This window comes from Desmodus rotundus, chromosome 2, assembly GCF_022682495.2.
Source record: "Desmodus rotundus isolate HL8 chromosome 2, HLdesRot8A.1, whole genome shotgun sequence".
NCBI lineage: Eukaryota > Metazoa > Chordata > Mammalia > Chiroptera > Phyllostomidae > Desmodus > Desmodus rotundus.
Genome location: NC_071388.1, coordinates 103,609,815 through 103,625,706, shown reverse-complemented (window position 1 = coordinate 103,625,706; position 15,892 = coordinate 103,609,815). Strand labels below are relative to the sequence as shown.

The 15,892-nt window shown below is 54.2% G+C and overlaps 1 protein-coding gene across 6 annotated transcripts in view; it reads left to right on the top strand.

Moving 5' to 3' along the window:
* Positions 1-15,892, top strand: part of TNK2 (tyrosine kinase non receptor 2) — a 42,701-nt gene that overhangs the window by 10,725 nt on the left and 16,084 nt on the right. For 2 of the 6 annotated variants that reach the window (XM_071220637.1, XM_071220639.1), the window contains exons 2-7: positions 2,106-2,180; positions 10,524-10,704; positions 11,733-11,803; positions 13,775-13,996; positions 14,947-15,099; positions 15,607-15,884. In XM_071220637.1, coding sequence (XP_071076738.1) covers positions 2,178-2,180; positions 10,524-10,704; positions 11,733-11,803; positions 13,775-13,996; positions 14,947-15,099; positions 15,607-15,884 — 908 coding nt within the window. In that variant the 5' untranslated portion in view covers positions 2,106-2,177. Of the gene's footprint in view, positions 1-2,105; positions 2,181-4,279; positions 4,349-10,520; positions 10,705-11,732; positions 11,804-13,774; positions 13,997-14,946; positions 15,100-15,606; positions 15,885-15,892 lie in introns of those variants that run through there. The other 4 variants (XM_045185877.1, XM_045185875.1, XM_071220638.1 and 1 more) reach the window with 3 other exon arrangements.

Sequence of the window (15,892 nt, the reverse complement as noted above, 5' to 3'; positions counted from 1 at the left end):
CAGAAGAGAATTACCATCACTCTGAACTGTGGACTTCCCCCAACTCCTCGGGATCTATTCCCTGTGACAGATTCTTAAGTCTCTTGGACCAGGCAAGTGCCTTCCAATTTAGGGTTTCAGTTTCTCCATCGCTAAAATTGGTAGGGAGGATATAGTGGGATTTAAGGTATCTTAAATACGTTGAAATCCCTGACATTTCTCTCACTTCCAGATTCAGACCCTTCCTCCCCTAGGCTCCACAGCCTGCCCTGCACTGGACGTTCTTAGCTCCCTGGGTTCTGGTGTGGATATGGTCCCCCAGGGGATGAGCAGTCTCTCTTGCAGAGTAAATGATTTACAATACACAGCTCTGGCTTTCCCCACCCCACCTCCAGGGCCCAACAATAGGCTGCTTCAGCTCTGTGCTCTCTGCAAGGGTTGGGGGTGGGGCGAGGCCTGAGCCAGCAGGCAGGGTGACTAGCTGGGTGGCCTCTCTGCCTAGCTCTGGAAAAGCTCCGGGAGTGGCTGGCGTCTGGGACTTTATCCTTCCTCCATTCTTGGGAGTCACTGCTGGGCCTTGGTGCTGTGGTGATGCCTGGGCCAGAGGATGGGTGAGAGGCAGCCTGTGTGGTGTGCATATGCCCGAGACCCAGACAGCCGCAGGAATTTATCCTCACACTCAAGTGGCGTTGGGGGGGGGGAGGGGCGTGCTCCAGGAACGCAGTAGGGCTCTCAGTGTCAGGTCTCTGAATGTCAGGGTTGGCGTGCTAGTCTTTAGCTGGTGAGCATGAAATAATACAAAATACTTTCAAGACCAAGTTAGTACATGTGGGGAGGTGTTGAATTCAATGTTGGTCTGCGTCATGGGTGTTTGGGCAGATCCTTTCATCTGAAAGTTACACCTTTTCCATTGTTGTGTAGGGAGATGATGTATAGGAGGGTCCGTCTGTCTGATGTGTCTGCCCCTGTTTCTCTGCCCTGCTTTTCCTCCCTTTCACTCCTCTGTCACCCTCCAGTCCTCTCCCCTCCCCTTCCCCTCCCTATCCCCTCCCTTTCCCCCCTTCTTCCTCCACCCATTTCTGTCTCCCATGAGAGGGGAAGGCAGATTCAAGACTCTCCTGCCTTTGTGATGGGCCATGTTGTCCCTGGGGCTGAAGCAGCTTTGGGGGAGCAGAGTAGCCTAGTGGGTCCGGGACAGGAGTAGTTGTAATGAGATTGGCAGCCCCTCTTCCCAAGAAGGTTAGTGCTTTACTGGATTTGAAAGCATGGAGACTTTTGAAGGAAATGGTAAGAGATTGAATTAGACAAATAGGCAAGGAGAGGATCCTGAAGGGCCTTGTATTTGGCTCAGTGGGGGGGTTGCAGAAGACTGTAGGCAGGGAGGGACCGGGTTCAGATGACAAAAATAACAGTAGGCAAGGTGTGCCAGGTGTGCCACTATCTATGTGCCAGGTGCTTCCTATTCATTATCTCATTGAATCCACACTCTATGAAGGAGGTCCTATTTATCCCCATTTCACAGAAGGGGAAATTGAGGCTTAGAGATTAAGTGATTTGCCCAAAAGTTGCCCAACTAGAAAAGTGACAGCCAGAATTTCAGCCCAGGTCTGTCTGACTTTTGATCGCAGTGGTATTGAAAGGAGGAATAATGGGGAGGCAGACACCACAAAGTTTTGTGGCCTGCCCAGTGGGGGAGGAATGATGGTTGGAGGGGCCAGGGGTGAGGTTTCTAGCCTGTATGACTGGTGTTTGCTTATGTTTTCAGTCAGGATACAGGAGCACACATTAGCTAGGTTTCAGTGGGTGGTGATGAGCTCAGTTTGGACATGCAGAATTTGTGGTACCGATGCATCCTCCTGGTGGGGCTGTCCTGTAAATGTGTATAAATGTGGGTCTAGAGCTTCAGGAGCTCAGGATTAGAGACAGTGCAGAGTGGTAATTGGTGTCGTAGGAGAGGGGATGACTTCCAGGGAGCAGAGCAGAGCATTCAGAAAGGAAGGGAGAGTTCGGAAGTCTTAGGAAACACCAACAAATTGAAGAGAAGGGTAAAGAGGTTTTAGGGCTAGACTCAGGACCTATGGGCGCAACACTGCGGGCAAGTATGCCTCAGCCTCGCCTCTCCTTAGGACCTCAGATGCCAAGTTCCCTTGGGAGGGAGTGGACCCCTGTGTCCGGAGATGGAGAAGGTGTGAACAGCCATGGTATGTGTCTGAATCATCCCCTTCTCTCCTTTGGCCCCTGGCCAGCCTCCTCCCCAGACCAGTGTGATGTCAGACCTGGGCTGACCTGAAGGTGTGGGGTTGCCTGCAGTTCTCTCTGGGATGAGGTCCTGAGGGGAACCACTCTGGCCTTGGTCCAGAAGCTTGGGTCCTGCTCACAGAGAGCTAAGGCTGGCTGGGCTTGGTGGAATTGACATGTGGAGGCAAATAATCCTATGGCCAGGAGAGGAGCTATAGCCCCCATGCTCCCCCCAATCCCGTGTATTGTTTTCCCTCCAGGGCTTGGAGAAGAGGGAGGGCAGAGGTGGGAGAGGGCTGGCTTGGAGGTGGGGTTGGCATATATTCCCGAGAATACGGTAGATTGTTTTGGAAAAATCCTTTTGGCCGGAAATTACTTGTCACGTCTGCTCCTCAGTGTGGATTTGTCACTTCACTGATGCGGTTGAAGAGGCTGGGGGAGGGGATTCCTGGCTACTCCAGGCTCCCTTTTGAGATAAGGGAGCAAGTTACAGATCAGAGAGGTGTGCATATGGGCTGGATTCCCCAAATCTGAGAGTCAGATTGGGTCCTGTGGATATCTTATAGTAAGATGGCAGGCGGCTTATGGGGGAGGAGGTAGGGAGAAAGCAGGAAGGAAGAATGGTTTGGATCAGACCCTTCACCCAACCAAGAGAAGAAAGAATGGGACTGGCATTTTCAGCCTCTTTTTCTCCATAGTATCTGACTTTGGGTTCTTGCAGCTCTCCAAACTGGTTTCTGCCATAGCTGCAGTAAGATGCAGAGGAGCTTCTGCCTAGAATAAATCCCCCCCCCCGCCCCCCCACGCAGGGCCATCCCGGATCCCAGCATGCTTCAGGGTGGGGAAGGAGCTTGAGCCTTTGGAGCACTCACTGAGTGCCTTCCAGGAGCCACTCCTCAATCTTGAGGTTAAGTGTGTATGTCGAGGGGGTGGGGTGTCTCAGCCTCTTTCTCCTTCTCTGCTCCAACCCCCGAAGGGTTGAAGATGCCCTGAACTCAGCCCTAAATACCTGGTACTATGGAGTCAGTGATGCTTCGGATGCCAGCAAAATGAGAGGGTGTGCGGTGTGCCTTGGGGCCCAGGAGGCAGGAAGAAGAAGAGAGCCTCTGCAGTAGGACTTCCTCTGGTACCAATGGCCCCACCTGATTGCTGGGTGAGAGTTCTGCATGGACAGGTGTTGGATAAGCTCCTCCAGCAGGGATTGTGAGCACTCAAGGCACTCTTCTGAGGCCAGGGAGGGGTACTCGGCCCTAGTACTCTTCCCTGCCCTTCGGAGTGCACAGTGTGTGCTATCTTGGGGGAGTGGGTAGACAGGGAAATGTCAAGGCGGGCTGAGAAGAGGCACAGGAATGGGGGCTGGGGCGGGTGCCAGGGGTGTGGCTCCCACCACTGTGAGGAGTGGGCTGGGCAGGTTCGCAGCCCAGAACGAGTCAGTCTAGTGGGTTGAGCTGAATGGAGTGGAGCAGCAGGGAGCCGGGGAGGTGGGCTCGTTCTTGGAGCTCAGTGGAAGCTGGGAAAGTAGAGGGATAGGCTTCAGGCCCTGCTGTCTAGAGGGAAGAGTCCCAGGTTGTGTCAGGACAGGAGGTGTTTCTCTTCTGTGAACTTCCTTATCATGGAATATGGGGACCCTTGAATCCCCAAGGACCAAAGTGGTGGCTGTGGGGCTCCGAGGTGCTGGAGACAGCTGAGGAGAGCTGTGACTCCGTCGTCAGGGAAGGTGGGGCCTGATATCTGGCTTTCTTGGGGGTCAGCCTGTGGTACTGCGAGGGGACAGGATTGGGGGAGGGGTGTGCCGCAGTCCCAGTAGGAGAGACAGTGACCGCCAGGGACCACAGGGGCTCTTGCCAGCCGGTGGTGGGTAGAAGGCAGTAGAAGGCTGTGGGGTGTGTGCGGGGGTGGGAGCAAGGACCGGGACTCCCCGCCCCCCGGCGGATGTGCTTAGCAGCCCTGCTGTGACTAGACTCTGGATGCTTGAGGCCCGGCCCCTCGGGACGTAGGGCCATGACGCTGCCGGTGCGCTGGAGGGGCGGGGGCCTGCTAGAGGTCTATGCTCCCCTTGCCGGCCTTAATGGGTTCCATGGGGGAGAGAGCTGCATATCAGCGCTTGACAGGGGGCGAAAAGGGACAGCAGGTAATGGAGGAGGGGATAGCCAGGTACCCGGGCCCTAACCTCCATCATCTGCTGATCGGCTGAGGGCCCGGACCTGCTCTCAGCAGCAGCCTCCCCGAAGTGAGGGGTTTCTGTGCTCCTGGGCCCCAGGACAGATCCTGGGAGATGGGAGGTTGGGTTAAGAAGAATGAATGTACCTGTGGGGAGTTAAGGGGTTGGGGTGAATCAGTGGTGGTGAATTACTGGTGCTGACATTTGCCTCAGTGTCTCTGGGCCCCCTGGGTCCCAATTAAGCTGCGTCCGGGGCTTTCTTCAACGCCCCTGAGAGCCCTGGAAGCTCAGGTTTGGGTTTAGTCTTTTATGGGCACTGAGTTCCCGTGCCCTGGACATTCCCGCTTACTGTCCTGCCATATATGCATTTCAAGCCAGATGTCCCTGTTTGGTTTAGAAAATAAGATAACTATTTATGGGACCACTCCCCTTCCCCTTGGAGATCAAGCACTTTCTCTCTCCGCCGGCAGAGGGCAGTAGGTGATAGGACAAAGGTGGACATTTTTTTTCCAGGGCTGGGAGAAAGGGGTCCAAGAGCTGGCCTGAGCTCCCACCCCTAACCATGCTCTGCTTTTCTTTACAGCCTCTCATAGTTGGATTGCTGCGCAAGCTGCTGAGGCTTGTTCTTACCTGATGTCCAAGGGAGAGTCAGACATGGAGTTCTGGTGGATTTGGGGCACATCTTTCAGGGGGTGGCTAGAATTTTTAATCTGGCCATTCTGATCCAGCATCCCCCCTGTTGCAGCAGAGGGAGTAATCCTGCTTAAATTGTCCCCTGAGATCAGGACCCTGGGTCTCCTTCAGGGTGGTACCTGGCGGGAGCTAGGCAGTAGGCTCGTCTGTCTGAGCTGTGGACATTTTCTGCCGGGGTTTGGGGAAAAGTCAGCTGTAGAGTGCCCTCGGCCTCACCTCACCTTGTCCGTTATCTGTGACTCCAGCCTCAGACTGGCAGTTCACTTGGACAGAGAGGAGACTGTACCTGGCTGGTTCTGCAAGCTTTAGGTAGTAGACGATGCAGGTGGGGAGGACGGACTGATTGCTAGGGTGTATCCCCACCTGCCCCCTTCGGGACCCAGACCAGGAAATGGCTGTCCCTTTGGGCACCTCCTTGCCAGGAGGTCAGACACTAAGAGAGGCCCTGGAAAGAGAGAGTGAGTTGCTGAGTCCCCAAAATTCTCACCCTGGCTGCCTGCCTCACTAACCAGCTGTGGCTTCCAGCACTGGTCACCAGCTGGATACGGACAAGAGAGCAGTGTGCAAGAAACAGGGGCTCCCTGGGCATGGCTGGGGGATGGGGTGGGGGTGCTGAGGGAGCACAAGAAGACTTCCTGCAGCTGTCAGGTGTGTCTGGGGGCGGTGGTGAGGGGAGTGTATGAGCAGCTGGCGCCCTTGAGGAGGGGCAGAGGGATCATTTGTCTGCTCTAGGAACGTGGGGGGCCCACAGGGGCTTGATGGAGTATCTCTAGTTCCCTTTAGCTGGGACTGTTGTCTGTGTGGGGGGGTGCTCCACAAGAGACATCCTATAGCCTGCAATCTTACAGTTTTGGGGTGGGGGCACTCTCAGCAGGGTCTAGGGGCATATCTGTTTGTTTTGAGGGGCTTTGGATCTTGGCCACTGGTCTGGAGGAGGCGCCCTGGGTGTTGTGGGCAGCAGACAAGGCAACCCCAGGGAAGAGGGTGGAGATTCCTTACCCCCTCCACCCCCTCTCAATCTTGGCTGGACTGCCCCACTCTGGCAGGCTGCCGGCCTCCTATTTCCGTCGGGCACCAGGGTAACAGGGCCACATTAGGGCCTGAGCCAGGAGACGCCCAGCCAAGGCTGGGACTGGGAGATGGGGGAGGGTCTCTGAAGGGTCTCTTGTAGAGTCTAGGAATTACTCTGGGGTCCTAGCTTCTAACTCAGATTGTGTACTAGCTCCTAAGTCCCAGATAAGCCTATATGGGGGCCTGTAACCATTCTTTGTACATTGCTGCTTGATTCACATAGCCCCCACCCTGAAATCCCAGGAGTTGTCTGCAACTATGGGGGCTGGGGTGGAAGCCAGAGACAGGGGACCTTGTGTATGGGGAGGCAGGGGGGCCGGTGCGGGTGGCTGAGAGGAAGAGTCCCCCCATTCCCGCCACCCTCTTGGCAGTGATTCAGAAAGGTCCTTTTTCAGCCAGTGTCAGAGCTGCTCAGCTGGGGAGGGAGGGAGGAGTGAGGGAGGGAGGGCAGTGGGTGGGGGAGCCTGGGAGTAGGACTGGAGCTGTGACCACTGCACTGGAGAGAAGGCAGTGAAACAGGACAGAGGACCCAGGCTACAGCCAGTCAGAAGAGCGAACCTACTCTCTGCGAGACTAGCCAGCTGTAGAAACAGCTGTGCAGCAGGGAAAAGGGAGCCACCCTATTGTTCTGTCCCATTTCCACCCCTAGTGTGAGATTTTTGGGGACTCCTGGGGCAGACCTCTGGCCACCTTCCCTTCTGGGCGGAACCTGAAATTCAGGAGCCTGAGGCCCCTGCTCCCCCACTTCTCAAGCCAGAGTCTCAGTGACCCAGTCAGGGGGCCCAGCTCCGTGAAGATGCCAGCAGCTCGTCGGTTCCCTGGCCTAGAGCTCTCCTTTCCTCTCCTGGCCAGACTACGGCGAAGACTATACACAGTGAGTGGGGGGTGGAGGGGCTGGGGCCGTGGGTGAGCCGGGCGACTGACCGGAGACTGGATCAGCTCCTCAGAGCCAGCACTTCACTGAGGGGCAGAGAGCAGGACTGGGAATGGCTGAGGGACACCTCCAGTGAGGGTTTGACTCAGCCCCAGTGGCTTTTCCCCTCCGGCTACTGCATTCTTGTTGGTGAGTGTTAGAAAAGTGTATTTTGGAAGTGTGTGTGCATCCACAAGAGATACACGTGTCCAGCACAAGTGCATGGGCTCTGGGCTCTGCTGGGGTCCCGGCACAACCGGTGACTTAGTGGGGGGTGGCTGCAGCAGTGTTCTGCGCTTCAGAAAGAAACTTGAGCTGGAGGTGGCCGTTAGGGGTGGGGAGGGGACTTGTCCAGGGTCACTCTGGGCTTGGTGGTAGAGGCATGACTGGGACCCTTCCTGCTTTCGTCTCACTGGGATCCCAGTGTCCTCCTCAGCTGTCCCACACATGCGTCTGTGCTGAGCAGCCCTGTTGTTGGGGTTGGGGAGCGGGGAGTAGAGTGTCCAGCCGAGCCTGGGAGATTTGTTAACTGGTGTTTCAGGGGCAAGGAACAGGTTAGACTGTGTGCTTTTCAGAGGAGGGGCGTTGGGGTCTTCCCTAGCCCTGACCGCTGGCACATACATGGCTTTGCGCTATTCTCAGGAATGGCTGCCTCCTGCCTCAGAGGAGGGTAGGAATGAGGAGCCTGGAGTCCTGGAATTTAGGGACTGGGGAAGGAGAGAAGAGGACTTCAGACCGCCTGCCCTGGTGGCAAGCCCCATCTGGAGGCTGAGCTTTGTTGAGGGTGGGATCACTTTGCTCCAGGAATAGGGTAGTCACAGTGGAAATGCTGGCCCTGTCACCCTGGGCCAAGCTATGAAGAGACAGTGCTGAGGTCAGTGGTTTTCACAGTGCACCTTTGGGGTTTTCTTCTGGAAAGCAGTGGTGCCCTGCCCTCTTAAGCCCATACCCCCTGGTTTGTAACAGATGGTTTTGTTGAGGATAAGTGAGGGAATACAGCTAAATGCTTAGCACTATGCCCAGCATATAGTAAGTGCAGTTGAAGTATTAGAGTTATTTTTTATTGTTAGTCTTCTTAAAATTAATAGAAACATAAGCTGGTTACCATGTACACGGGGATATAATCAGTCAACAAACATAATGCCACCTGTAATATAAGAGGAATAAAAGTAATAATACTTCGTGTATCCTAATGTCAGCACACTCTGACATAATGAAGAGCCACTGAACCTCTTGTAGAACCACCATGAAGACAACATCTGTAAGTGCTGAGGGAGGGATTTTGAAATAATAAGGATGGGTTGCCTTCAGTGACATTCTTTTCAATAGCGAACAACTTTTGCTAAATTCTGAACAAAATAAAGGCCAGTTTTCCCTCAGTTTACACAGTAGTTCCATTCCAATAAAGTTCACTATGTATAAAACTGCAAAAATACTTCCTTGTTCAAATGTAAAATGGGCCGTGGCTGGGTGGCTCAGTTGGATGGAACATCCTCATGTGCACCAGCTGGTTGCAGGTTTGAATCCTGGTCACAGCATGTACCTAGGTTGCAGGTTCAGCCCCTGGTTGGGGCGCGTACGGGAGGCAGTTGATCGATGCATCTCACATTGATGTTTCTCCCTCCCTCCCTTTCTCTAGAACCAATAAGCATATCCTTGGGTGAGCATTAAAAACAATGTAAGTTGGAATTCAGTTCTAGATTCAGATGATTCTAAACAAATTTTCCACCTCCCTGAATTAAGTTGTATGGGATTTGGGACAGTGTGTGAGACTGTCCTGCACATTACAGAATAACTCACATTCTTGTCCCCAGCCACCCGCTGAAGGCCACCAGTGGCCCCCCACCATTGTGACAACCAAACACATCCCCTGGGGGCCTGTACAGCCTTTGTGGGAGCCCTCTGGGTGAAGGGTTACAGTTTAAGGTTTGGGAACCCCCTCTGGCCCAGCCGACTTGGTGGGAGTGCCAGGGTTTGAACTGAGGTCCTCTCATTCCCATTTGTCGCTCTTTGTACTACCCTGAGCTGCCTGGGAAAGTCTGAACTCCTGGCACTTGGCTGGCAAAACCTCTGGGAACTGTGGGGGCAGGAGGCTCACGCTGGGCCTGGGCTGTGAGCACCTGCTTCTCAGTATGACCTGTGATGAGAACTGGGGGACAAGGCCACCTCTGAGTTGGGGAGGAGGGGGTCTCGGGCAGCTGGCGTTTTCCATCTTGCCTGCTTTGTCCTCAGGGCTTGAACATGGGTCAGAGCTGGCCTGGCCCAGCGCTCAGCTCTGAGGTGTCTTACTTAGATGGGGATGGGTTTGGGGTCTGGTGGGTCAGGTTGCTTAGCTTTGAGGGTGCCAGTGGCCGCTTTCTCTGGGCCCAAGAAACTAAGTCAGAGGTCACTCCCTGGTGGCCCTTTGGCTGACTGTGGCCTGCACCTACATGTGTCGCTTGGCCGACACTGAATGTGGGGGGGGGTGTTTAAAACTTCAGTTAGTTGCCACGGTTAAGAAGCCAGGACAAGGACGATGTGAAATGAAAACGAGGATCAGAGCGGCGTGAGTGCCGGATGAGTGTTTATGGGGGCCGACAAAGCCCACGCGGGCGCACGACTCGTTCTTGGTATCTGGCTTTGGGGAGGGGGAGCTAGGTGGCTGTAAAATTGGGGAGGGAGGGAGACTTTTTGGCTCCTGTGTGTCTTTTCAATATTTCACCGTAGGCATATAGTTTCAAAAAAATGTTAATGGCAAGATAGATTCAGATTGCCAGTATTTCTTGAAAAACTTGAAAGCTTTGATGACACTGGGCCACAGTCTGTTGTGATAACCATCGACAGGAGCCGAACAGGGCTGCCTCTTTGAGCTGGGTCTGAAAGCCACCCCAGCCTCTGCCCTTTCTCTTCCACTCGCTGTGGTCCTGGAGGCACTTTGGAGAGGTCTTTGGACTGAGGGGAAAGGCTCTGGCTACGCAAGGCATTGGGCGGACTCATCCAGGCCCGAGTTCTTTCTGTGGGGTCCGTCAGGTCTGAGGGGCCCGTGGATGGGTCTCAAAGGACACTGTGACCCCCAGTATTTTTTATCAAAACTTTATGGTTAAGAATGTGTATCTCCTGGAGACACAGATAAATAGTTTTCATCAGATTCTTAAAGGACTTGTGACCCCAAGAGAGTCTGAGCCAACGGGAACCCTGAAAACACTAGAGATTGGTCCCACGTCACTGGGCGGTGGATTTTGGGAATGAGACCCTGACTCCAGTACCTGGGCTGTATTCCAACTGTCCTAATTCTACCCTTGTTGCTGGCAGGAAAGGGGGCAGGTGGGTACAGGCTATTCTGTACAGCTTTTTTGAACAGCAAGAGGTGATTGGAATGCTTCCTGAAAGTAGCATAGTAGGATGTGGGTGAGCCCAGAGCACTTGGGCAGGATCCCCTGTTACCTCCCTGCATCCCTTGGTCCCTGATTCATTCTTCCCTCCCCACAGAGGCTGGGGAGCAGCAGCATGCAGCCGGAGGAAGGCACAGGCTGGCTGCTGGAGCTGCTGTCTGAGGTGCAGCTGCAACAGTACTTCCTACGGCTCCGCGATGACCTCAATGTTACCCGCCTGTCCCACTTTGAGTACGTCAAGAATGAAGACCTGGAGAAGATTGGCATGGGCCGGCCTGGTAGGTGGGGATGTTGGCCCTGCTTGTTGTTTCCCCACTGACCATTCACCTCCTCTGTCCTCAGGATCTCCAACCACATGGAAGAGCCCTCCTGCCTTTATTCCATGGGGTGGCATAGCTGGGAACTCTCACTGTCTGTCCAAGAGCCCCTGAGGTTGGGGGGAAGGGCCTCAGTAGACGCCGCACACAGTTGAGTGCGTGAGAACAGTTTGCACTTACAAGGGTGAATTGGACTCTGAGGAGTCTTTCTTTAAAGAGCTCTGGTTACTCAGGACCAGCTACCACCCCTTCTGTTTGTTCGGACATTTGTAGGATGTATTTCCTCCGTTTCCCCTCCTCCATACGTGCAGAATTGAGTCTGGTCTGCTCACTAAGGGTTCATTGTCTACAGATCAGTATGAAGAAAGGAAGATAAAAACCCTCAGATGGTTTGCTGATTTTCTCTTAATCTGTCTCTTTCCCTTTCTCCCTCACAAAGATCTGCTCTATTAGTTAAACTCATTTCTTTTCTATATCTTAATCCTGAAGAGTAGTGGTTGCAGCACCTGGAACTCATGGTTTTTCTTATAGAACGTAGAAACTTATTCGTGCATTCAACTTAAAGCAACTAAATAAGTAATAATGTGCTAAATTAGACATGGACGTGTGCTACTTTTGGCCTGGATAAGTTGGTGTCTGATGCCAGTAACATAATAAAATTTTATGGGAAAAAACATCAAAATTAGGAAAATTCTATCTATTACCTTAATTTCCTTTCTTCCTGAGAGCTGGGAACAGAGAACTACTGTTCTCTGTTTTTGGTGGTTAGCTGCCCCCATCCAGTTCGAGAGCCTGGACCGGAGCGCAGTGACCGTCTGACTCCTTGCAGCCCCCGGTCAGTTGGGGTGGTTTGTTTCTTCGGTGTCATTGTGCTGAGCAGTATCTAGTGGTAGACCCGCCCCAGGAGACCGAGGAAGCCTGCCAGTGGGCAGCAGCCTCTCCTAGGGCCATGAGGCTTAACAGCACTGGGTTCCGTGTCCCTCCTGCAGGCCAGCGGCGGCTGTGGGAGGCTGTGAAGAGGAGAAAGGCCATGTGCAAGCGGAAGTCCTGGATGAGCAAGGTGGGTGGACAAGGAGAGATGGCTTGGGGCAACCTCATGGGGTCCCCCTAGGTCTGATGTCAGTCCTAGGAAACTTCCCCCATTTCCTGGGCAGTTCATAGGGATCTCACGCTTTGTACAGATCTCCTTCTCCAGGGTCTTATCGGTCAGGGTACTTGTAGAGCTTTCTGGCGAAGTATCTGTCCCTGCTAGAGACAGCATGTGAGTAAGTAGCCTGAGTACAGCCATGGCTTCACTTCTCTCTCACTATGCAACGGTGCCGAGTGTGGAACAGGCTCTGGGTGACAAGTATGCCGTAACTTGGGCCCTTGTTCTGTCTGAGTGTTGAGGTCAGTATCCAGCATGGGATGGGACTGTCTGGAGCCACGACATCCTTGCTTTGCTTCCCTTCTCCCAGACCCTCCTTGATCTGTGGAGGGTTTCTCTGGTCGTCTGGCCTTGCTGACATCTTCCTTCCCCACTGCCTCCCCCTGTCCCTCTGCCTCCCCCACCCCCCACTTTGTCCTAATTTGGGTCTTTGGAGTGGCGTGTCCCTGGTCTAACTCAGTGGAACTTTTGCCCATTGTCTGGAAGACAATTTGGGAGGAAACGAACCAGCCAGGGTCTTCCCTCCCCACTTCTGGCCTCAGGGCTGGGGTAGGGGCGGACAGGGCAGAACAACTGGACTGGGATTGGGCAGCAGAGATTTCCTGGCTGCCATCTGGCAAAAGGGCTGTCTCTTGGGATCCTGTGGCCTTTTCTGGGGACGCTGTCCTGGTCCCTTGCCCAGGTTTTAGGGAAGGATAAGCGTGTTGGGGCAAGTGAAAGCAGAAGGGAAGAGCTGTGCAGTGTGCCAGGTTTCAGGGGTCTTGGATCCACCACGGACTCGCAGGAGGTTCCCGGGCCAGTCAGTGAGCCTCTCCAAACTTGAGGCATGTCTTCGGTAAGATAGTGCTGGCGGCACTGGACCAGCTCACCTCACTTCACCGGGCCGTGTGGAGGAACCTTGTCAGCTGAACATTGTTTGCAAACGTAAGGGATTCCAGTTACTGGGAGGAAGGACAGAGCAGCCGCCAGAAGAGGCCCTCAGATTGGAGACTCTCTGTACAGATAAGGCCCTGCCAGCCTTGGGGGCAGGGGCCCAGCTGGGCAGGCTCTGCAATGTGAAGCCAAGGCTTTGGATGCCCTGGTAGGGGTGGCCAAGTCAAACTGACAGGCCAGCTCTGACTTTCAGGGCTTCCTTCCTCCTGTCTCCTGGTCTCTCTCCCCTTCCCCCTCCAGCCCAGGGGTGCAGCAGAGTTCTTTCCAGTCTCCCTTCTTTCTTAGCCCTCAGCTCTAGATGCCCCTCCAGAATCCCAGCTGTCTTCCCAGGCCCTTTACCAGCAAGGCCTTGCTTCATCTGCACCCCACACACTCACAGTCTAACCTCAGGCTCAAATTATCCTCTCCCCTGGCAGGATGAAGGGTAGCAGGCTCCCTAGGGAGGGTGGAGACAGACAGCGCCAAATGGGCAGCCCAGAGAAGGGGCCAAGGCTAAAAATGGACAGAGAGGTGTTTGTGGCAGGCCCCTTAGGCTCCTACCCATCTGCTCTGGTTAGGGCTGCAGTCTGTTCTGGGTAAGGGGGGCTGTGCAGAAAGGGATAGGTGGGGCAGAAGGTAGTGCCTAGAATGGCTTTGGGCTATCCCAGGCCCCCACCCCACCCCCAGGTGTGGGGCCACAGCAGCCACAGGCTTCATGCCTGTCAGCCCATTTCTGGCACATGCCCTGAAGCCTCACTGAGGCTTTGGGTTCCTGTTTGGCGGGGGGGCGGGGGGGGGATGTCAGGAGGTGGTATGGGGCTCCAGGCAGGCTGCCCCTTGGAAGTTTGGCAAATCCAGGACTTACCTGGAGGCCTACGTGAGGACGTGAGGACCAGGACCAGCTGGGACAGGACAGAGTGATTGCTTCTGGGGCCTCAGGGTTCCATCTGGCTCCTGGCTACCTTCAAACAGGTGTTCAGTGGAAAGCGGCTGGAGGTTGAGTTTCCCCCCCATCACTCTCAGAGCACCTTCCGGAAGACCTCGCCCACCCCTGGTGGCCCAGCAGGGGAAGGGCCCCTGCAGAGTCTCACCTGCCTCATTGGGGAAAAGGACCTGCATCTCTTTGAGAAGCTCGGTGATGGCTCCTTTGGTGTGGTGCGAAGGGGCGAGTGGGACGCCCCCTCGGGGAAAACCGTAAGTGTTCTGGTTCCTGTGGGATGTGGCAAAGCACCAGGCCCCTGAGAGACTCTGGCAGAGGCCCCCCTCTGCCCTCTGTGGTGGGTCTGTCCCCTCAGACAGTATTTGAAGGGGCTGAGACAGGTCTCAGAGTGGCTTGCTCTGGATTCTACACTGAGGTTTAAACTAGACACATCTGTTTCTTTTTTAAATTATACAAATAATGTACTTATAAAAATTTGGAAACTATTTTAAAAACAAGGGGGAAAAAATGCCTGTAATCTCACCACTCAGAGGAAGCAGAGTTAGCATTTCTGCCTTTTTCCCCTCCAGGTAGGTATTTTGTTGAATTTAGTTAAGATACAAACTTTGGACACAACTTTTAAAATCTTGCCCTTTCTCTTGGTATTGTATTTAAAATTTTCCCCGGAGAGATCAGTAGCGCGTATACAGTAAAACATGCAGTTCTTGAGTGTACAGCGCAGTGACTTTGTACATATGCGTGGACCCAGGTCCCCGCACCCAGGTCACGATACAGAACGTTCCCAGCACATCTCCTGCCTCTGCAGAGCACCTCCTTCCTCCCGAGAAGCCCCTCTTCGTACCTCTGTCACCGTAGATCGGTGTTTTGGCATATTTAAAGCATTTTTTTCCTACACTAAAACTATTTTTAACATTTTATGTTATAACATTTTACTATCCTATCATCATACTGGTCAGTCACCTCTTACCTAATGGTCATTTATTTAACCCGGCACTCCCCCAGGGAGGGGAGGTCCAGCTGATAGCCTCCGGGGATCACAAGCTGCCCTTCCCCAGCCAGGCTAAGGAACCTGTGATGTGCTCACCCACCCAGATAAGCAGATCTGAAGCTGTGATGTTTGAGCTGAGTTGGAGGGAGGAGCAGGTTGGCTCAGTGTTGGAGGCTGGGGCCTGTCCTGACTCCCCACCGTCTCCATTCTGGGCAGGTGAATGTGGCTGTGAAGTGCCTGAAGCCAGATGTGCTGAGCCAGCCAGAGGCCATGGATGACTTCATCCGGGAGGTTAATGCCATGCACTCGCTTGACCACCGGAACCTCATTCGCCTCTATGGTGTGGTGCTCACGCCACCCATGAAGATGGTGAGTGTCGTGTATGGGAGGGGCCTGCAGTCTCTGGGACCCAGGTCCACCTCCTCTCCTGCCTGTGCTGTGGGGACTCCCTTCCTCCTGATGAAGGTCAGAGGTCCCCCAGATCTTGCTTTGGTCCCCCACCTGATGTGACAAAGAAGCTCACAGGGGCCTAGCCCAGTACTGACCAGTTTCATTGGAGCCCATGTCCATCTCTGCATTTTGCTTGTATTCACTGGTAGAGTTATACTTATGGGAGAAGCTGCTCCTAGAGTTTCATGTTTGGAATTTCTAACATGAGCCTCTTTGGGCTGCTTTTCAGGGCCTCAGTTTTTCACATTGCTTAGAGGAGAGGCTTGGGAAGCTGTAGGACTCCTGGAGGTCCCCAGAGGAAAGGCCAGGAAAGAGCATGGAGCTTGACCTGGCAGGCCTTCAGAAGAGGACTGGGAGCCCAGCATTGGGTGCTGAGGGAGGGGCAGGGCTCAGCCAAGCTAATTCCTCCCACCTCTGTGGCCTCAGGTGACGGAGCTGGCGCCTTTGGGATCGTTGTTGGACCGGCTTCGCAAGCACCAGGGCCACTTCCTCCTGGGTACTCTGAGCCGCTATGCTGTGCAGGTGGCTGAGGGCATGGGCTACCTGGAGTCCAAGCGCTTTATTCATCGTGACCTGGCTGCACGCAATCTGCTGTTGGCCACCCGTGACCTGGTCAAGATCGGGGACTTCGGGCTAATGCGAGCACTACCCCAGAATGACGACCACTACGTTATGCAAGAGCATCGCAAGGTGCCCTTTGCCTGGTGAGGGG